The sequence below is a fragment of the Hakea prostrata genome, chromosome 10, assembly GCF_041222555.1.
Source record: "Hakea prostrata isolate BN-2017 chromosome 10, UWA_Hpros_2, whole genome shotgun sequence".
NCBI classification, from domain to species: Eukaryota; Viridiplantae; Streptophyta; class Magnoliopsida; order Proteales; family Proteaceae; genus Hakea; species Hakea prostrata.
In genome coordinates this window covers 35,523,138-35,546,906 of record NC_142609.1, presented here as the reverse complement: position 1 = coordinate 35,546,906, position 23,769 = coordinate 35,523,138, and the positions used below count along the sequence as shown (strand labels likewise).

The 23,769-nt window shown below is 38.2% G+C and overlaps 1 protein-coding gene across 1 annotated transcript; it reads right to left on the bottom strand.

Moving 5' to 3' along the window:
• Positions 1-4,579: 4,579 nt before the first annotated feature.
• Positions 4,580-23,010, bottom strand: LOC149002662 (polyadenylation and cleavage factor homolog 4-like). Its single transcript, XM_089136479.1, has 8 exons — positions 22,442-23,010; positions 17,236-17,337; positions 16,848-17,108; positions 7,388-8,209; positions 6,106-7,116; positions 5,461-6,009; positions 5,024-5,117; positions 4,580-4,670 (listed from the first exon to the last, which is right to left on the bottom strand). Exons 1-7 carry the CDS (start codon positions 22,814-22,816, stop codon positions 5,079-5,081), a joined length of 3,159 nt encoding a protein of 1,052 aa, XP_088992605.1. The 5' UTR covers positions 22,817-23,010; the 3' UTR covers positions 4,580-4,670; positions 5,024-5,078.
• Between the last annotated feature and the right edge of the window lie 759 nt (positions 23,011-23,769).

Sequence of the window (23,769 nt, the reverse complement as noted above, 5' to 3'; positions counted from 1 at the left end):
TCTACCTAGATTAAAAGATTACAATAGTAAAGTACAAAAAATACAAGATATACACAACAATATTGGATAACACTCCCTCACAAGGTGGAGCATGAAAATCCTGAAAGCCCCAGCTTGGACTGAAGATGATGGAGCAACGCACAACCAAGGAATAAATCAGAAAGCTGCTCTAATGAGGCAACCTTAGGTGAACAAAGATGATGGAAGATGCATGACTAGAGGACTTGGCAAATATATCAAGAAGCTAGAGTAAACAAGTCAGTATTGCAAGAAGGTTAATGGTGCATACATGCTTAGAGGAATTAATTGATTTGGTGAGGGATTTAGGGTTTAGGGTTCATGATTTAAGCTTTGAGAGATTTGGCACAAGATTTAGTGTTAATGGTTTAGATTTAGCATTTGGAGATAGTTTTTGCATTTCCAAGTACACCATTGACAGAATGGGGGTTCTAGTCTAAGGTGTACTGATTTAGAATAAGTAACGAAGTCTAAGGTTAGGATTCGGAATTATGAAGATAATAAAGAGAACATGGGTTAGCAACTCTTGGAGTAACACTTGGGAATGGAAGAGCAGTTGCCATGAGGAAGTGGATAGCAGGATCGAATGTTAGGTTGATACCATGTTAAGTTAAAGTTTGGTTGAAAATAGGTACATGTGTTATTGAGAAATCAATGCATATAAAGACAAGAAATAAAATAATTACTTAGAAAAAGAAAATTATAGTAAAAGAGCTACCTAGAATGGAAGTTCCTATAAGAGATTTGCCTAGATTAAAAGATTACAATAAGTAAACCAAAAATGCAAGATTACACAATAGTATCCAATAACAACCTGTTCTAGTTGCAAGACATCTTCCTTCATAGATCAACCAGTAGGGCGTGTTTATCATGTTAATTGTGTACTATATCAGGTTAGAAGTGTAAAAGTGAACTTATAGGTTCATTTCATGCATATTATTTTGAATAATTAATGAATAGATTTTCATATGTTTCCAACTACTTTATATCATTATACCCTGATGTTGCATATAAATGAACATCAGATACTCTATCTTTTTAAATTTAGGGTTTGTTTGGTTACATAAATCCAGAGATTTCAAATTTCTAAATTAATGAATGTGAGATTTATACCCGTTTGGTTGTGAAAATCTCTAGATTCATGAAATCTATAAATTCATCTTTTTACACTAAAAACGTGAATCTGTAGATTTATGGGTATGGAGTGAAATCGAGAGATTTCATCCCTACTATAAAAACACTAAGGCTGCATTTGTTTGCTGGAATAAAGGTGGGGTGGGAAAATTCTTGAAAAAAGTGTAGATTTCTTACTTTTCCTTTAAATCTCAAAATTGTAGATTGTTTGGGGTGGGAAAGTGAAAGAAGCTTGTCTAGTGAGGTGGCAGCCCAACTTTCCCACCTCAACCCTTTTTAAACCCCATAAATTTGGTAGAATTTTGTAAAAAAGTATGGAAATGTAAAAAGTAGCACCCACCACTATCACTTTTCTACAAAACCCTTTCATTTCTTTTCCTTCTCCCTCACCCCACAACACATGGGGCCCACATGTTTTTTTTTTTCCACCCCCCTGCAAACAAACACAGCCTAACATTTGTGCATTCACAAAAATCATTAATGAATCCACAAATTTCATTTCACATATTCGGTTAACCAAATAGTTAATTTTATAAATTATGACTCCATAGATTTGAAATCTCTAGATATTTGAAATCTCTAGATATTTGAAATCTTCAGACTCTGTAACCAAACAGGCCCTTAAGTAATTGGTAATTTTGTATTAATCATGGCAAATCTTTATTCAAATTTATTATCTATGTGTAAGCAGCGTAACAGGTGAGGTGATCTAATTTAAAAAATCTTGTAGTAAATTATTGTAGAAAGCGACAAGCAAAGTATTCACAGCAACTAGAATGGGGGTATTTCTACCAGCGAAAGAAACGGAAACAATTTCGATCCAAAGGCCAAAAATCAAAAGATCTAACGGTTGGAGATGAATAACAATTGAGTTGCCCAGGGGAACCATTATGACTAGCCGATTGTGATACCCGGAGTAGAGTCACTCTCACACCTTCAAATTCGAGAGGCTGCTTCCAAGTATGCTAACGGACACTCATGGTGGCCGCAAGATCAAGATCTTATTCCACATTCACAACCCACGTCGGACGGAGCAGCAGCTGGAGAAAGTGATATGTCACTGGTCGTTCTTCCACTGGTTCCAACATGGCGAAGGAATGTCTGATTTCGGAGTGTTTTCTCAGATTCCAGATTACTCTACACAGTACTTTCCGCCACCACAACCAAATGCTTCTACTGCTAATGCAACTGCAAATGCAACTTTTGATATGGTTGATGACGATGACATTGACAATGGCTCTGATCTTCATCTCCATCCTTCATATCTATGGAACTTCTGATTCAATTCTTCCAACCCTCACGTACATATATTAGTAGTGACCATGGAAGGAAGCTGAAACGGATAATTAACTGCTCAGTATTTTGCCGAGGTTTTTTATATCGCCGGAATACTGACATTTACTTTTGCCCGATCAATTTTTTCTGTTTTCTTGTGGTGGCATTTCATTGCCTTTCAGTTTCTCCTTCTCCCCAAGTCCTTATTATTGTTCTCATAAGAAAAATAAAATGTAAAGTCCATACACTGATCAATACACCTTAAACCCAGTGAGGGTAGAACCCAAAACAGAAAAGAAAGCCCCTTTGGTCCCTAAGTAATGAAACCATCCCTCATCTCTTCTTTGTCTGCTCATTATTTAGACCCATCTGGCTCCTCGCCTAGTTTCCATTGGTCCAAATCCAAATGCCTGCAGCCACACAATATTGAGCGCAGCTAGTTTGCTTCCACTTTTGGGGCTCCTCATGACAGCAAGAGTGAGCTTTAGTTCAGATGACACATTTGGAGCCAAGACATTCATTTTATTGGAAGGTCTCATCTCAGAATCTTCATGTACCAAAACATGCACTAGAGGAAGAAGGCATGAAGTTGATTTGGAGCATTTCATGTCTTAACATTAGCAAGGCATGTCAACAGCAACTGCGTCTCTTCAGAAATGAATAGCAATTGTTCTATCATTCATTCTACACACTTACCATCAAAAGTGAGAGAGACCACTTAATTCCGAGAGAGAATGATTTAAAACCCATCAAAGAATAATTTGGTATCAATGGTTATAGTTAATCAATAATTAACATTATTAATAGGTTCATTTGGTATCAATTGTCATTATTATTTTCTAACCATTTTTATTTTGATATATCAAACTTATTTTTCATTTCATAATTTATTTTAGACAAAAATTATCAAACTATTTTTCATTTTTTACCAAAAATAAATTCTTATACTCTGTTTCTTCTAAATAGGTATAATTGAGAATGATAATTGATACCAAAAAGACCCTTAAACGTGTATTGAAAGGTCTCATTCTAAACTATTAATTCAGCAATGAATTGAGGTTTTTTTTGGGTGATAACGCCATTAAAGTGAGTTTGGAAGGCTCAACAGCAACTACATCTATTGCACCTACCTACGGGATTTCAGTTTTTTTTTTTTTTTTTTTTTTTAGATTTAATTTACTTTTGATTAGGTATTTAAATGGTGGTAATACCATATTCGGATCCTATTATATTCAGACAGATAATAGGACATATTCAAATAATATCCTATAGGTTTTCGGACGAATTCAATTGGATTCGAATGATAATTGGATAATTATTTTCTTAAGTAGAATCTTTTAAATGGGCCTGAATACAAACTACCAATTGACATCTTAACCATTTTGTTTGTAAAGCTAGGTTTGAAATTTAAGAATTTAGTACCTTCGGTAGTTAATTACTAGAAAATTTAGAAAAATAATCACATTATCTAAAGTATAAAATTATAAAATTATAAAAATAAGAAAAATAAATCCAAACAAGTAACTTCATCAGATATTTAATAATCGGTAAGAAATGAGTATAGTATATGTGTACCCTATTAGTAATCAGACGGATTTAAATACTGCTAAACGGACACAGATGCGAATTTGGGAGCGGATTTTAGTTATCTATTTACAACCCTACTTTTGATACATAAATAGAGTTGTTTTGGATAGAGATGCATTACTGATTTCATTAAATGAAACAATTCCAGTCGTTTCTTCCCCAATTTGTCCTTAACTCTAGCTAACACTGATTGATTAATTGCAACAGTAATAGCTTAGCAAAGGAAATTACCCTATTTAGAGCATAACATCATTTAACTGCTGCTAACAACAGTACTGTATGTTTTGGACTACAAACTTACCGATGCCAATGTCTGGATTTGCCTTTCTTCAAAAAAAAAAAAAAAAAACATTTAACTGAAGAAAATGAACACAAATATACATTAATTAGAGGAATAACAGCATCATTTAACTGAATATCAGACAACTATCAGTTCTGGACATACCAATGGAGCAAAATGACATGACATAAATCTAAAAATAACAGATCCAGAAAATTTTCAAAAAAACAACAAAGAAAGAAAAGAAATCCAAAAATGTTGAGCAACAATATCCAAAAATGTTGAGCCTGATTGTTGCCATCCTATCTTCAATGGTGTATTGGCTAATCCATTGAGTAACATTTTCTGCACAGCTTTCACATCTCCCCTGCAAAACCTGAAACACAAAAAATGGGAGAGAACTCCAATAGATTAGAAGCATTTGGTTTATCCAGCATAGTTGCGATTCTCTTGTAGGCCTGTAGCATTGGGCATCTAAAGTATACATACCCCAGATTCTCCACTGGCTGTCACAGAAAAAATAGTGCAAAGATGGATTTTGAAAAAGAAAAAAGAATTTGTACACTTTTTCTGCAACAGATTATGCATGGTACAGAGTTGAACTTCACATATACATGATCCTGGCATGAGGCCATGGTGTGCCACCCCCCCCCCCCCCCCCCCAAAAAAAAAAAAAAAAAAAAAAAGAAAACCACCACCACAGCAAAGCTTAAGATCAGTAGCTTATACCATGGCTATTAAGAAACCCGAGATAATTTACATATTATGTCAAGTCCAGTACTCTTTAGCTCCGCATCTTTTTTCTTTGATTACCATTGTCACCCTGCAGATAACAGAAAACCATTCTAAATTTAATTGTAATCATAACAAACTAGCTTTGTCAACTCAGTTGAAAAGCCACCTGACCATCAAAGTACAAGATAAGAAGGCAGATTCTTACTTTCTTTTCTCATTTAGCTTTGGGTGGAAGCAGTACAAAATGGATGCTAAACATGAAATATTACATTTTAAAGCACCTACCCTGCCTTTGCCTGTACAAAATTGGCTGCTTTAAAGACAAAGCTAATTACCTTCTAGTTTTATTAACCCAAAGGATCATGACAAAAGAGATTTCATATTTAAATGCATGAATAAAAGAGCTTATAACGTAAGAGAAAGTTCCATACCCCTTCATCTAGTACAAAATCTTTTGGGGCAGCTACTGTAGACTCTGATCTGCACTTTGCATGAACAATAGGACCCAGATGAGATACATCAATACTTTCTGTTAATCCATCAGGGGCATTCAAATACACAGCTCCTTTATACATCCATTCCTCAGTCTCATCGCTATAAAAATCATCAAAAGGCTCTCCACATAATGCACATGATTTCTGATTCTCATCAGCAGGAACCGCCATTTCTTCATCATCCTTTTTTTCTTCAACAGCTTCAGTGGGCAAAAACCCAGGAATTGCATCAGTTCCCACTGCCTCTGCACCACTGAGCCACACGCTGGTACTCACAAACCACTTGCGAGAGGCTTTCTGCTTACGATTTTTAGATATCCGATTCCTGGTCACATGCCAATCCATGTGGCTACTGTGTTCCTCTTGGTACTTGAAACGTAAACCACATGCTGTGCATTGTCTTGGAAGATCAGCATATAAAGCCTTAATTGCAGACTCATGCCGAACCTTGAGAAGATCCAGGTCGAAGTCAACCCCAAGAGAATCCTGAAAGAATGGATTGTTCATCTTAGATACAATCTTGAACTGTATAGTCAATAATGGGTATGTAATAAAGAAAAGGAAGATAAATTAAACATCTACCTCTACTGGAGCTGATGATGTCATTGAAATCAACCCCTGAGCCATAAGAGAACTTATCAGACCAGAAAATGCACTCCCAGTTGGCGGCAGCGCAGGATTAGAGCCCAAATTTGTTGGAACGGTTGCCATTTGTGATGAGGCAGGGTGGGGACCAGGAGGTAAACGAGATAAGGCACCATTCTGCAAATGTAATGAGTAGTTGGATATACAAGGTACGGTTACAGATGGAGGAAACCCAGGTGTTGGACTGGACAAAATTGAATTCATATTAGGTCCACGCCCTTGTGGAATGTGTTCCTGATCCAAAGATCGTGCTATTAAATTAGAAGAGATCTCAGAAGCAGAAATGGGAATGTAATTTTCTTGTGCATCCTTAGAATGAATTAATTGTCTCTGCTGCCCCTGATTTCTCTGATTCAATGAAATCAACCCACTCTGTTGATTAGGCACTGGATCCAGCTTACTTGAACTTTGAGCTTTCCTTTCAGAAGCACCCAACCGCTGTCCAGGTAATACAGAAGATTTACTCGGAACCGGATTCATGATTGGCTTGTTAGCACCCACTGTGTAAGATGGACTTCTAATTTGCTTCTGTTGTGGAAGGACTGGGGGCAAATGAAGTGGACGAGATCTATTTACACCAACTGGAGGCAAAGGAAGTGGAGCCAAGTGAGGTTTGTGAGGCCCTCGCCCCAAATACTTGGACTCAGCAACCAAAGGGCCGGAAGAATTAACTCTTGACCCAACACCTGGGAATCTTTGATATTGTGCATGACTATCTTCAATCTGAAGACTGAGCCTCTGACCACCTGATACAGTCATTCCACCTGCTGGATAGGATATCTGACCAGTTGCTCTTGTGTTCAGGTCCAGGTTTTGTTGTGAGGACTGAGCATAACGATGCGGTAGAATCCAAGGCTCCTGAGAATAGCGAGAAATTGGAACATGAGAGGCTTCATTTTGAGTTCCTGGACCACTTGAAGAATTCCTAACCGTAGATCTATGTCTAAACTGCGAGAAAAATATTCAAGCATCAGTGGCAGACTAAGTATTGGTAGTGCAAATTAGGGGATGATGACAATGAAAACATTTTACTAAAAGAACAAACCCTGAAATCCAAGACAAATAATTAATAATGCAAAAGTATGTGCAATCACATCAAAAGATAACATTTTCTAATAGAGAGAATGTCTGCAAGTATTATCTGTAGATCCTCAAGGTATCCAATACCAAGGTCTTATAAATAGATACTCAGGACATTAAACAAGTTAAAGAGCCATACACCAAGAAGAGAAACTGTATCTTCAGTAGTGCCATCACTTCCTAGCTGACCACGACTGGACCAATTAACCTCTCTGAAATCATGTTCCAAGCTTGCCGCACCTGATCTTCCAAGACTAGCTCTTCCACCAAAGCAATCGAAAGGAGTATTCAGTGGCATCGGATCATTACTCCTACTACGGTCTTCCAAAGTCGGGCTCATATCTTCCCAAACAAACTCTTCATCGTCAGTATTCTGCCATCTTGTAGCTGTCTCACTATTGATGCGATTAATATCCAACCCGTCAACCTTTATAGAATTCTCTGTCTGTCCATTTTTAACTCTGCAATTTCCATAAGCATCAATCAGATCTCTTGGCCTTGGTCCATCAGATCCACTACTGAGGTTTGCACCAGAATTTCCCACACGCAGATGGTTGTCAATGGACCAGGATTTCCACCAGTTAGTCCTCTCCCCATCCCCATCCCCATTCCCATCAATTACTCTGCCAAGCCTAGAATCAAATCCAGAGAGAGATGGAGAGTCCCTTTCAACAACCCTTCCTGGAGAATTATCAGTTCTGAACCCATCAGCTGGTGGTGATAAAGACCTAGGGAGCACTATTCTTGAAGGAGAAGAGGGCCTGGTAAGTCTAGTTTTTGAAGGGTTGGGGTGTGGTCTTTCTACACTGACAGATGATTTATGCACAGTACCTCGAGGAGATCCTAAGTTTCGGGCTCCCACAACTTCTGAATTATCAATATCATATTCATCATACCCAATGGCAGGTTTTTGTCCATAAATATGTGAACTTGATGAACCCTTCCTTGTATGTTGAATATCCTGCAAGGATAACCAAAGATATCAGTTATATTGGCACACCACAATAAATCCAGCATCTAGATATCAGTCAGAGGGTGAAATTATAAATTCATTTGGTTATGTGCTCTTTAACAGTAGTAGGAAGAAGAAGAAAAAATCCTCTGAAAGATGAATCAAGAATGCAAGATCCCAAACAAAAAGAAAGCATGAAAATGAGTTTAATACGTATGTGAATTATGAGAATATACAAGCCTCCCACCACTGCAGGGTCAGGAAAGAGTAATAATGTATGCAGCCTTACCCCCACTTCGTGGAGATGCTGATTAAGCCATAGGTGCATTATGAAAGGACAAGTGTAGTCAATTGATATACAGGTTTGGCTTTTGACAACATAGTCAGGCACGTAACTGATAAGAGGAGGCCCAAATTTGCACACATGGAATTCAAAAAACCACCCTTTTTTGGTTTCTTGACCATTATATTGGGCATATTGAGGTACTTCTCTCCAGCCTTACTCCTTCAGAAATTGTCATATGTTCAGCATTATGGCTGCAATTTGTTTCATGCATCTGCAAGCATAGATCATTGCACTTCAGAGCACTCAAAAAATGCCGAAAGTGCAAGTCACTTTCCCACATAGCCTACCCAGATAATGGATGCACTGTGATTCCAGAAAGTTGCCCATGAGAATTTTTAATGAAATTAATGAATAAAAAAAATCTAAAAAATATAATATGGAGTGGCGTTAGGGATCAGTGTGCCACACCAATTATGGTGATCATCCATGGGGGTCTCAGATGATCAAACAGGAGAGGAAAATAATGACCATCTCATTGAGAGGTAAATAATAATACCTGGCATCGTGGGAAACCTTTTCCTGGAAAATATGTCAAAAGCGAAGTTTAGGTCTTAAAAGTCTAATGCCAAGTGGCAGTAGCTGAGTAGCTCTGCACTTATGAGTTATGACAATACTGTTTGGAACCAAGAATTAGATCTATGTGCATCAACTGTGAAGCATTGATAAAATCAAAATAAAATTAGGGAAGTCCCAAAATTCTATTGAAATTCAATCCAAACAAAATACCAAAAAAAATTACCTCATAGCACATGTAGATTAAAAATAAGGGACTGAAGATAGCTACCACCTTAAAGTTAACAATGTAGAAATCCTAACACATTTGAGAAACCATCTCATCAGTTGAGTCATAAACCTAGGTATCCCTAGTGAAGAAAGAGATCAGAGCTTGCACAATGTGAGACAAGCTACTCCACTCAATTCAATCTAACCTTGCTAGTTACAACCATGTAATTAAAGACTAAACAACTCATAATCCTAATCAAAATCTAAAAATTAACACCTTAAAAAAGAAACAATTTTTAACTTCCTACCAACTCTTAACATCAATAACATTAAATATAAATTCAAAATAATAGGAACTGTTCATATTCAACCTCTAATAGGCATCCAAAGTAAATTAACTAGTAATATCCTACTAGATCACACTAGACCTGTAAATGGATAGCTGAAATCCGCCTCCGAATTCGCATTCGTATTCGTTTAAGGGTATCCGTATCCGAAAATTTTCTTACCGGAAAATATCCGTATTCGTCCGTTAAGCAACCGGATTCGGATTTGGATAATTGCTTATCGGATCGGATAATATCCGGATAAATTTTTATCCGGATAGAGTAAAGTATTTAACATTTTTTCTTTAAAAATAGATGATAATCGGATTTGGATACCGGTAATCGGATTCGGATAGCGGTATTCGGTAATCGGAAATTAGAAATTTATAATAAAAAATGTAAAGAAGTGACAATTATCAATCAATAATCGGATATTTTATCGGATCGGATTATTATCGGATATCCGATAAAGTTTCGGATTCGGATGCCTTCTCTAAATTTTTGCCAGATTCGGATATCGGATTTGCTAATCGGATTCGGATTCGGATACTTGTGTATCCGAGCCGAATCCGGTCCGTTTACAGGCCTAGATCACACCCCACCCCTCCACCCTGGAGGGGGAAAAGCACAATCGTCTTTATTATAATATGGTTGATGTAGCCTCAGATTGAAGGGCTCAATCAAGGGCCAATACTGCCAGGAACATAGTAAAACTAGAACCAAAAACAAAGAATTTCAATTTTCAAGGAGGGTGAGCTGTTTTAGGCTTCTAATGCTACGAGGGGATGGGGCTTTGATGGAATGATATGCAGTCCTGTTGGGGGGCTGATATAAATTCAGCAAATTCCAGTGGCTGGATTCAGTTTCCTAAATTCTAGGGTTGCTTGAGACACACTATGAATCTAAAGAAATGGTTCGGAGGAATCAAGTGGCTGTAACAAGCATCAAATGGGGGTCTACTAGGAGGGCTGACTTACTCAAAAGGTGAAGAGATTCCGATGATTAAAACCTTATGAATAAATAAGCTGCAGCTTTAAGGGTTTGGGTGGATTTGTTAGATTTCCGGCAGATGAAATGCTATGGAAGTTCAAACAAGTTATGTTGTCAAGGGGAGAGTGTCCTTTAAGTTTCAGTCTATTATAATGGTGGAAAGTAGGTTTTCCAACAGGGCAGCACATTAAGGAGGATGAAATGCAGGTTTAATGGAGGTTTTCCTTTAACACCAAAAACAAAAAATGAAATGATAAGAGGTAAAAGGAAGGTCCTTGACCTTGGTAGGGGTAGGGAATTGGATTTGCTGCTGCAGTCCAGGACCTGCCTAATGAATTAGTGGACAATGCCCTGTAGTCATTTGCGGAGGAAGGATAGCTCCCAAACCTAGTGAAAGTTCTTGCCTAGGTCCCAGACCTACTTGATAACCAACAGGGAGTACTACCTGGCTGTCTCAAGGAGGAAGAAAATGTCCTGGACCTGTTACTCCTAATTAAATTCACACAATTCAAAGCACTATTATCTTGGATGCCTATACTCTTCCACAACGAAAAATAAATAAAAAGTGGCATTTTGAAATAACTAGGAAAGCAAGTCAAAATTGGAAGAGTTACCAACAATCCACCTATTCCTAAACAAACTCCTAATATCTAGTGTTAGGACCCTAGACCATGCGATGTGGAGGGGAGACAGAGGGTTAGTGTGGTTAGGGGATTAGAAATGGGATCCCCCTCCCTTCGGGGTGGGGGAATTGAGAGGAGAGGGTAGCCTATTGGCTGAGGGCAGCAGTGTGCTGTGGGGGTGACTGGCATCATTATACCCTAAATTCGATACGAAAATCAATATCGAAACAAATGAATTAACAAGATAAACTGGTTTTAATGATGCTAGTCACCCCCATAGCACACTGCTGCCCTCAGCCAATAGACTACCCAAATACTCAGATAACAATTGATATCCTCTTCTCTTAACTACCCGCTATTTATAATCCCCTAACCACACTAACCCTCTCTATCTCCCCCACATGGAATGATCTGGGGCCCTAACACTACCTGCCCCTCGAAATTCACCTTGTCCTCAAGGTGAAGGAAAATAGGGGTTTGATCTTTATATGTTTCCTACACATCCATGCCAATTCAGTGTTAAGGACAACCATGCCAATTCAGTGTTAAGGTTCCTTTTGACGGTGCTCACAACTAATGTACTACACTGGCCTATGATTCAAGAAATCCCCAGATTTTCCCCTTCCCCAAACCGCGAGCCTCCCACTCCCCTCCCATCCTACCTAGGGTGTCAGGATATCCCAAAACCCTTTCCACCAAAATCCACCATCCCACTTCACACTTTGTTAACACCCTAACCTCTCCAAATTTATCCCATCTTATTTAGGTAAAACCCTAATCATCTCAATTGTTCCCATACTATTTGATTAAGACCCGGAATTTCCCAAAACCCTTTCCCAACTAGGTTTTGTTAAAACCCTAGCTTCCCTAATCCTCCCATAACCAAAAAAAGATTTCCCCAACCCATCAAAATTTTGTTAACCTAAAATTTCCCCATTTTCTTCACCAAAACCATCCCATCTTAGATATTGACAAAACCCTAACCCCAGGGATAGCTCAACTAATAGCTGGTTCCACTTGATAAGAATCCAAAAGGTTGACATAGATGTATAGAACCTAGGTTACATCAATTGGTGTTAGAGCTAGAAGAACCAACAAAAACCAGAGGTAAACTAAGCACCAAAAGTCAGAGCCATGGACAAACTAGTCCATAGCAATAAAATCATAAAGAATTATTGAAGGAGCCAACGTAAGATTGTTTGATTGGTAGACCAACACCTCTTAGTGAAAAGGTCGTGGGTTCGACTCTTGTTGATGGCATATGTAATATCCCCATCCCAAAAAGAGATGTTGGTACAACTACAAGGAATTACAACTCAAATACAGGATCTAAATACAAGGGTGACTTATCTGGAGTAGGCAAGACAAGGAGAACCCATTCAAACTCCACCACCAGCCGCAAGATTGAACTCCCAAGTTTTTGTACCCCAGCACAGAGAGACCAGTAGAACTCATAGGTACATAGATGAAACTAAAGGAGAACCTTACCACCCAATGGCAACCAGATATGACAGGGACAGGAATTGTCACACCAAGGAGTTAAGGTATGACAAATCCATCTATGAAAGGTACAATATTGAGCAATACCACAGCAACATCAAAATCCCGTCCCAACCACAATGGACGAACACATCCCATCCTACTTCACTGGAGGGCATGATCAGAAAAGAGGAATAGACCATCACAAAGTCAAGCAGGAATTGAAAGAATTTGATGGATCCCTAGATCCTTAGGTATTATATGACTGGAGGCTGCTATGGATGATTATTTTCACTGGTACAAGTTATCCACATAAAGATGAGATTGGCCCCAAAGCCAAACTAGCTGGTGCTGCAAGAGATTGGTGGAACACCATGAAGCGTTAATACCATTATGAGAAGCTCACAACCTAGAGCCAAATGAGGAGAGAACTAACGTAGAGATATCTCCCAGAACACTACAAGACCAGGCCGCAAGAGCAATTCCAAGACCAGATTACAAGAGTAGTTTCATACTTTCATACTCTAAAGCAAGGTAACCTTTCAGTTTCAGATGACATCCAACAATTTGACTACTTGGCTTCTAGATATGGTACTAGAGAGCGTAAGTTTCAGACCATGACTAGGTTTAAGCTGGGGTTAAAGCCAAATATCCAATTATCTTTAGGGTTACTGACATAGTTGATTTGAGGGACCTATTTAATAAAGCCCTAAAGGTTGAAACATTGTTGACCTAAAATAAATAGCCCAGTTAAGGTGCCAGAAAAGATCCTGCATATATCAGACTACCTCCCACAACCACCACCTCTGTGCTGCTCCACCACCTAGAACTGATATTAGAAGAGGCTTACCCAACACCACTATTACTGGAAAAATGTTTTACTCAAGGTACCATGGCGAAAATCGCCATGTCGCTGGGGGGCAACACGAAACCCCCCAGCGACACAACACCAACAATAAGTCAACGATATATCGCCGACGATCGAATAGTCGAGCGATCACCACCATTCCTCCAGCTGCAGTGTAAACTTCCGAGAGCAAAACACACACACACAGAGAGAGAGAGAGAGAGAGAGAGAGAGAGAGAGAGAGAGAGAGAGAGAGAGATTTGTTTTCTCTCTCTTTCTTCAGATCTGAGGGAAAATATCAGAACAGAAAAACAAGAGTCTGATCGATTCCCAAGCATGTACATAGCCGTGGTAGGCAACCAACGACCCTGAGATTCGTCTTGTGCCGCCACGGAAGGGTTCTCGACCTCTTCAACAAATCCTCCATTGCAATCGGGGCAGACTATGGTATCTCGAGTTCTTGACCCCAAACCCTAACAAAACGACTACATCTGTAGCACCAGGAAGAAGACCCCGCCGAGGCCATGTGTTGATTCTCTCTACGACGCCCAGCAGGGGTTGTGGAACCTCAGGAAAAAAAAAAAACCAACCTTTCGATGAGAAAGACACCAACTTATCTCTAAATTTTAGAGCCTATAGGAGAGGCAGCATTTTCTACACCAAAGTTAAAGTTGGTAGGTTCCTGGCCCAAACAATTATAGATAGTGACAGCAGTGTCAATGCTATCTCGGAAAATTTTGTCAGGACAGGTCTCAATATTGAAAGGCACCCCCAACCATACAAGGTCTCCCTTCTCAACAATGCCAGACTTTATGTCAACACTAGATGCCTCGTACCTGTAAGTCAACACTCTTATTATGAAGTAATATGGTAAGATGTAGATACCACAAAGCTCTCTGACATCATCCTAGGTAGACCTTGGCTCTTTGATAATAATGTCACCATCACCAGCAGTGTGAACAAGTGCACAGTTGAACACAAGGATCAGAAATCTGTTTTCCTACCTCTCAACCTTGTAGAAGAAGCCAAGAAGCAAGGCCTAAAGACAAACCAAAAGAATGCTAGCACAGACCATCTACTCTTAGTGGTCCCTCCCAGGAAGGTACAAGAAGTGCCTATCAAATATTTCAGGAGTATTGAACCATGACAAGCAAAGACCAACCATTCATCGAGGATGAATGATTTCAAAAAGGGGAAGCTGATGTAACCAAGGCCAGCAAGCCCAAGGAGACTCGAAATCTGGGCCAAAATAGCCCACTTGAAATGCGGCAACTAGGGTTGGCCAAATGCTCTAAGGGGTATTTTGATCATTTTCACAACCCTCGTTAGGGTCTCATGCATGGGTCCAATCAAATTTTCTGTCCTGTCGAGAGTCAATATCTATTTTTCTTTTTTCAGTTGATTAAGTCAAGATCAACTTATTAAAGGGTCTTAGTCCAAGTGAGAGTCCTAGTTGGAAGTTATTTTCTAGATAATTAGTACTTTATTTATTAATTTTTGTGATCCTTAGGAGACACTCACTTTTTACTTGTTGGTTAGTCATTCAGTTGCCATTTAGTTGGTAGTTGTTAAGGGATTCCCAATTTGAGTCCAAGTTTGTCAGTTAAGTAGTTTGAGTCCAACTGAGTTTCCTTCTCTATAATTGCCTATAAAAAAGAGCCACCCCTCATATAAAGATTAGACTGGATAAATTAAATTGACCATAGAAGGAATTGGAGTCATGGGTTTCATTGAGGATCCCCATGGCTGAGTGTGAGTTTATGCAATTTTTCATCAAGATTTCTTCAACCTCAAGAGCCTACAACAGCTTGACAGCCTTCTCTACAACAGCAACTTGTGTACCAATCACTCATTCCCAAGTAAGTGAAACCCCAGCCCCTCCCTTACCCCACTCCTTCCTCTCTACCACCCCCACCCCCCTCTCTCTCCATTGAGGCAGCAACCTCCCACTCCTCCCCCTTCTTCTAAACCCTGCGTAGCAGCCCCTCCCCCTCTCTAGCTCCCACTCCTCCCCCCTTCCTTCTTTCTTGCCCTTTTTTGATCTTGCAGCATCTTGGAAAAGAAAAGAATGAAAATAAAAGAAGAAAGAGAAAAAAAAGAAAATAAAGAAAGATCAAGAAAGAGAGAAGAAGTTTCAAGAATTCCCAATATTTTCCCTTTCCCCTAACAGCAAGCCTCCACTCCCCTCATATCCTACCTAGAGTGTGTTAGGATATCTCAACCATTTCCACCACAATCCATCATTACACTTTAGACTTTGTTAACACCCTAACCTTTCCCAAAGTATCCCATCTTATTTAGGTGAAACCCTAATCAACCCAATTGTTCCCATCTTATTTGGTTAAGACCCAAAGATCCCCATTACCCTTTTCCAAATAGGTTTTGTTAAAACCCAAGCTTCCCTTATCATCCCATAACAAAAATACAATTTTCCCCAGGGATAGCTCAATTGATAGCTGGTTCTATTTAACAAGGATCCTGAAGGCTGACCCAGAAGAAGATGCTAAGTTGAGAACTAGGAGAACAAGTTTCCCCATCTGGTTAACCAGCCAGATGGAGAAACTCTGCATCTCCTCAAGTAGTGGAGCTTGAAAAATCAAACCCCACTCCAACTTAAAGATGATATTCGTGGACGGAAACAATGCAAAACTATATTACCAAGCTTTTGTTTTCCCTAAATGTCAAACAGACAGAGAGAGGGAAAGAGATTCATATTCTGATGTTATCCCCTTTCTTATGCCTTCATCAGATTGTATTGTAGTTTCGGTTACTATTTCTTTAAAAAAAACATTACGTCACCAACTTTAACAATGTACCATTCAAGGGTTCTCTTCCCCCACCCCCCAAAAGAAGAGAGGGGGGGGAGCCATATGACATGCTTTCTTCCGCAAAGTTCACTAAGTACTGTAAGTTCCCCGACAACTAAATTCATGGTTAGGGACTGTTTAGTTGGAAGCAAAGGATGGATGGGTGTAGCAGTAAAATGAAGTGAGGTTAATGGAGTACAATTTGGTATAATAAAGTACAGGAAAGGTATAGTCTTGACCTGCATAATTCAATCCATGAAAACCCCCTCAACCCCAATAATAGACAAATTTCTGGTCTCGACTCTTGAGACACAACAGGGACACTATCTTTCTGCCACATAAAGGACACCACAGTAATTTGTGTACCCTCTTTACAAACCCAATGCATGCATATGAACATAAAATTGAATTCATAATTTATGCATGAGAAGTTTGTTTATATACATGCAAATGTAACAGTACAGTACACAGTAAGTGGATGCTGGGATCCTCAAGTTTTAGTTTACCATATTTGAATGTTCAAATTGATGTCTCGCCTCCAAATACTTAGGATTCACATGTATTCCATGAGTTAGTCGTGCAAATTGAGATTCATCTGACTTCATAACTGTCAAGCCAGATGGATGGTCTACAGAAGAAGAAAAGTTTAGTTCTGCATCAATTTTGCGAAGAACTGAAGATGGAAACACTGCAGACCAGGTGCCAAAGAGGTGACGCATGGGAGGATGCTGGCTATGGTGAACTTGTCTGTATGCCTCACAGAAGACCTTGGCAAAGATAAGGAAAGTCCATCATATTTATGAAAGTTAGAAACAATCCATCACCGACCCAACAGACACACACAAACCCCAGGAGCAGATCAGCTGAAAAGATTGATAATCATATATGACTCACCTCAGCAAGATGAGAAGCAAAGTACCTCGCATAGTCACGGCCAATATTCTTAACAATACTATCAAGAAGATAAAAAGAAGGCAACTTTTGCTCAACAGGTGCCTGTTCAAAAACATGCTAACATCAATGAGCATGTATACAAGCAAAAGAAGAAAAAGGGGAAGAAAAAAAAAAGATTCAAGAGCCTTTAGTTAAATAATGGCAAAGTAAAGAGAAGCCGATAAATCATTCACCAATAACAAATAGACCAACTAACCAAGACGTGGCTCCTGATGTTAAATCCTTTATATTGTAAACCTCCCACAGTTTAGTGTTGATTAATGAAACTACAAAGCATGGCTTCAGATTTCATGACTTAGGCAGATTTTACCAAGTTCCGTATGAAAATTTGGTAGTTCACTTGGTCTCCAAATAAATTCACCAAAATACTAGGCTAAAAATATTTCAATCCTCAGATATAAATTCAAAGTTAATTGAAAGTGGGCCAAAATTGCAGAAAACCCTGAAAAACTCCATTTTCCTTTCTCTTGGCTAAATTGCCACAGTAAAAGATTAGGATAGTGCTGCGCAGTAGAGGAATGCAGTGAAAGTCAAATTTTTGGAAGACTGTTTGAGGCATACCATTTTCCGAACAAATAATTTTTGCAATAAAACTATTATTGATGGTGGTTGTCGTTAAATTAGGCGTGATAAGGATGATTTTTCGTCATTTCCCTAATTGTCTCTAATTTGAATTATTTCCAAATTATTTTCTCCTCTCATTTGAATTCTTTCCATTTATCCTTCCTTCCACTCGAATTCTTTCCATATCATCTCATCCTTCCATTTCATCAGTATCCTAATTTGGTTTGATTGGTTTCTCTATTGACTCATTTCCATACAACCAATTTCATATATTGTATTTCCATGTTTTATATCTTTCTTTTATTGTTCATAGTTACCTAACAGTATGGATATATGTTGCCTATATATTTGAGGTTCTCTCATATAAAATCAATCGACTATTTTTCCTATTGAGGTTTCGTCTTAATATGGTATCAGCTTAACACATGATTCTACATCTTACTTAGCCACGTCTTCTTCTACCTCCTCTTCAATGGCTAACAATACTAAGTAATGTAGTATTGTATTTGATTGATCAAAACAGTAGCCAAATAGGACCTTTCACAGGGAATCAAGTTCAGATTTAATACACTTTAGATGAAACAGAATTTAGATGTGAAAAAGGACTGAAACTAGAGCAGTATTATAAGGATAATAGCATAACAATATGGACTAAATAGATCTTCAAAACAGGGGCAAAACTATGATGAAGAAATTGAACGGACAATATCAAGAAATTGAGAATAACAATGTAACACCCGGGCTTCACACCACAAGGTGGATCAATTGAATCAAACATCAATCTACTTTGATCAAACACAAGGGATTCTCTACAGAGAATGAACGCTAACAAAACAATTTGATTTCAATCGATGTGTTGTGTCATTGCCTCTTACATAAGTCTCTTTATATAGCATTCTAAAGAAACATAAACATTAATAGTAACATCCAACCACTAGCTAACACCACCTATCTATTAATAACTCAACTACTACCTAACTCTTAACAAAGGAAAACTCCTTTGACAATGAGTTCTTTTATTTTCAAAGCACAACCCCTTTTATTGACTTTTCAAGAATTAGACTTGGGCTTAAGTCTAGACCATGAAGATCAAATTATGTGGGCTAACTTTAACCCACTAAAATAGTCCTAGCCCATGAAAGTCATAGGCTGATTTGGGTGACAACTTTAGGCCTTTGATGGGCCTGACCCAATAGGCTTCTTCTTTCTTAAATATGTCTTCAATTCTGCATCACTAAGTCTGTTGATTTGGATTCCTCTCCTATGGCACTCTCTTGCTACAATTGTGGTCATTTCTGTTGTTGTGCCATCTTTCACCACATATCAGTACCATAAACTTCTATCTCTGTTGGAATCTAGTAACATTCCACCATTGGCAAATACTATAGGTAAACTATCTTCTCTATGGGATATTGATTCTGGTGCCAATTTTCATATGGTTTCAAATTTGTCTTTATTTCATTTGGATAGTCTTGTTCCCCACACCCAATCCATTCGCCTTCTAAATGGTGGTTTTGCTTCAGTTACACATATTGGGAATTGTAGCCACACACCCATTTTACTTCTCACTGACGTATTACATGCTCCTTCCTTTGGTTTTAATTTGTTATCTATAACCTAACTTACCCAACAGCTTCATTATTTCCAAACTTTCTATCATAATCATTGTGTGATACAGACCTATGCATAAAGGAGAGGATTGGGCTAGGTAAGCCTTGCAATGGACTTTATTATTTGGCGTTGGATTATCCCGTTACTACTCTTGTTTTACCCGCCAAGGACCTTTGGCATTCTCATTTAGCCCATCCATCTTTAAAAGTTTCTAGTTCTATTACACGTTTGGATCCGAATATTTCTTTTCATAAAAATTGTGTTTACTTCATTTGTTCTTTAGCTAAGCAAAATCGACTTCCTTTTCCATCTAGTACAATTTCTACCACCTATCATTTGAATTGATACATTGTGACATATGTGGACCTTACTCCGTTTCCTCAATTTGTAGTGAACAATGTTTTTTAACTATTATGGAAGATTTTTCAAAATACACCTGGGCGTTTCTGTTAAATCATAAATCTGATGCTTGGTCCCGATTAAGGGAATTTTTTACTATGGTCAAAACCCAATTTGGATACCAAATTAAACAACTTCGGACTGATAATGCTCGTGACTTTTTTAATTATCATTCAAATGATTTTTTTACAACTCATGGTATTATTCATCAACATAGTTGCACTAATACACCCCAACAAAATGGGGTTGTTGAACGCAAACACCGCCACTTTCTTAATGTGGCTCGTGCTCTATCCTTTCAAACAAGTCTATCTCATAAGTTTTGGGTCCTTGTGTTTTAATAGCCACTTACATAATTAACCATTTACCCACCCCGCTACTACATGGTAAGTCCCCACTTCAAGTTTTATTTGGCAAGATTCCTTCGTATTTTCATCTTCGAACTTTTGGATGCCTTTTTGTTATGATCATAACCATTCATCTGTTCATCATAAATTTGATCCCCAAGCATCTCCAAGTATTTTTATTTGATATCCATATGCACAAAAAGGATATACGATTTATGATTTACAAACACATAAGGTTTACATAGTCGTGATGTCACATTTGTTGAAAATTCTTTTCCTTTTTCAAAATAGTCATCCCCATTATTACTTGTTTTACCCATAGCAGCTCCAGATATTGATAGTTTACCCATCTTGTCGAATCCACCCTTATCTACCACACACTTTCCCCAACTAGTTGAAGAACCTCATCCACCCAACCTCCATCCACTACCATCTCCCGGCCATCTCGGGTTCATCGACTGCCACCCGATCTTAAAGACTATAATTGTTATGCCAATGCCCAAGCTCCTCCTTCATGCACAGGTATTCTCACTTCAGTTAATTATTTTTTATCCTATCATAGATTATCCTCACCCCATTCAGGTATCTAAAGGCCCTCAATACTATAACTAAACCTACAAGCTTTGCTAAAGTTATTATTTCACCTAATTGGAAGGAGGCAATGGATAGTGAAATTGCAACTCTTGAACTTAACAAGACTTGGTCTCTTGTACCTTTGCCCCCAAACAATAAATCCATAGGTTGTAAATGGGTTTACAAAGTTAAACGGCATTCAGATTGGTCAATTGAGCGTTATAAAGCGCATTGGGCGGCAAAGGATTATACTCAAATTGAGGGAGTTGATTTTCATAAGACATTTGTCCTAGTTGTTAAGTTAGTTACTGTCACAACACTTCTTGCCATTGCTACTATCAAAGGATGATCATTGCATCAATTAGACATCAACAATGCCTTTTCCATGGCGATCTTGATGAAAAGGTATATATGACTCTTATTCCTGGTTATCATCGAAAGGGGGAGGTCACTACATCAATTGGACGTCAACAACGCCTTTCTCCATGGCGATCTTGATGAAAAGGTATATATGACTCTTCTTCTTCTTTTGGCGCTTGCACAAATCAATATATGGGCTTAAGAGTCTTCATATTGTTGTGCGTCCAGTCTTTCATGAGCGCACCAAGCACATTGAGATGGATTGTTATGTGGTTCACGATAAGGTTCGACATGGTCTCATTCAACCCACCTCCACCAATAAGGTTGTCCAAGTTGCTGACATTTTCACCAAGGCCCTTATAAAATATTTGTTTCTCAGTCATAGAGGCAAGTTGGGAGTTATTGACATTCACTCTCCAACTTGAGGGGGAGTATTAGGCATGATAAGGATCATTTTTCATCATTTTCCCTAATTGTCTTTAATTTGAACTATATATTATTTTCTTCTCTCATTTGAATTCTCCATTTATCCTTCCTTCCATTCAAATTCTTTCCATACCATCTCATCCTTCCATTTCATCAACATCCTAATTTGGCTTAGTGGTTTCTCTATTGATTCATTTCCAAACATTGTATTTCCATACAAACATTTTCATATATTGTATTTCCATGTTTTATATTTTTTTTTTATTGTTCAGAGTTACCTAACAGCATGGGATGTATGCTGCCTATATATTTGAAGATTTTCTCATATAAAAGCATTCAACTATTTTTCCTATTTAGGTTTCATCTTAATATGTTACAAACGGCAAATGACTTATTAATCACGTTGCCAGATTTCATTTTCAGTGCCAAAAATTTTCTGGAATAAAGTAAAGAAAAAGATCTAATACTTAGTCTTTGGAGGTCACTTATATATATGTTGGACACCAATGGTCGGACCATAGTCACACAGACTTGGTTTGATTTTCTTCCCTCCGAAAATTAATTATTTAAACCTCGGAATGTTAAATTAGATTTACAGAAAAACAGAGAACCATATCCTCTTTGGTTTTAAAATTTCTTTGAAATTGATGGAAATTTTGTAGTTTTATTTACAGCTGAGAAAACGAAACCAAGAGTACAACCAAGAAACCAATGAAAAATGCTACTCGCAACAAGAAGAAGACTATGAAATCCCAGAAAGAGAGTGCAAATTCAGGTGAAGTTAGAACATAAAGACTTCAATGCAAATGAAAACAGAACTTATGATAATTAAAACACTAGTTCGACAGGTTTCATAATGCAAATACCTCGAGAATCCGGGCGCAAATTGCAGCAGCAATTCCGGCACCGAACTCCCTCTGCTCTCCGGCAATTATCGTCAGCTCCGTTATCATAGGCTTAGAATTAAAAGTAAGCTCAGATAAAACGACTTCGTAAAGTCGAACAATCTCTTCAGAGCTAAGCGCCGGAAAATCATCTTCATCAGATACCCTCAACTCCTCCTCCCTCTCCCTCAAAAGAGCCCTATATCGATCAAGGATTGGGGGAAGAGGCTTCTGGTTGTTATCATTGGGCATACCATTGATGCTGCTGTTATTGCTGCTGGTGCCCGTCCCACGTTCTTGAAGAAACCCTAAATATCTAGGGTTTTCTCTGGAGGAGACGAATCTCTCTTTTTCCATGGCTTTTACTCAACGATCTATTGCTCATCAATTTCATTGAAGATGACAAGCGGGCTTTTGTGTTCCTCCTGTATTTGCCATTGAAGGAGAGCACACGCAAAGAGACACAGATTCATACCACTGTTACCTGCATTTGGGTTTTTTTGGTAATGCGTTCTTCATGATATAAACCGGGCCGGTCATTAAAATGAAATTTTGGATTGAACCCGTCTCACCTCATGGTGAGTTGTAGCCTTTACGGTAAGGTTCCTTTTTCTTGTTTTGGTAACGTTCCTTTTACTCGTAGATTTAAATTGGTTGCCAATGGAATTTAACACGGGAGAGAGATTACTGAGTTAGAAATTAATTTAAATCGATGGGCTTGTATGTCTACAAAAATGATTCACTCACACATTCTAATGTGCGGAGGGTTTCTAATAAACTTCCTAATAACATGAGGTGTTTACCAAAAAAATAATAAATAAATAACATTTGGTGATGTGTGGGATTGTTTTGGGATGGAAACATCCAACATATCAGCACAGGAAGACGAAGAAGAGTAGAACATGCCTCTAAAACAACCCCCCATCGCTTCTCTTTGGTAGATTTTGCCAGTGTGTTTGCTTCATAATGCAATATATCTATTTTCTTTTCATCAAAATTTTAAAATTAAAAATAAAAACAGGGTACCTTTTCCTTCTTTCTTGTGTTTTTCTTTCTTTACATTTTCAAAAGAGGAGCGATGGAAATCATATATACTCTTCAATCAGTTAATCCGGTCTATTTCCTATTTTGTTTTCTAAATCTTTTAAGGGTAATTTTCATCTGAACCCCCTTAGGTTTGGTCCATGTTACTTTTAGTCCAAAAAAAGTTTTTCTTTGCATATGGCTCCCCTGAGGTTTCTAGAAATGACTAGTTAAGGACAAATCATAATTTTGATAACGATAATACCCCTATTTTCTTCTTCTCCATT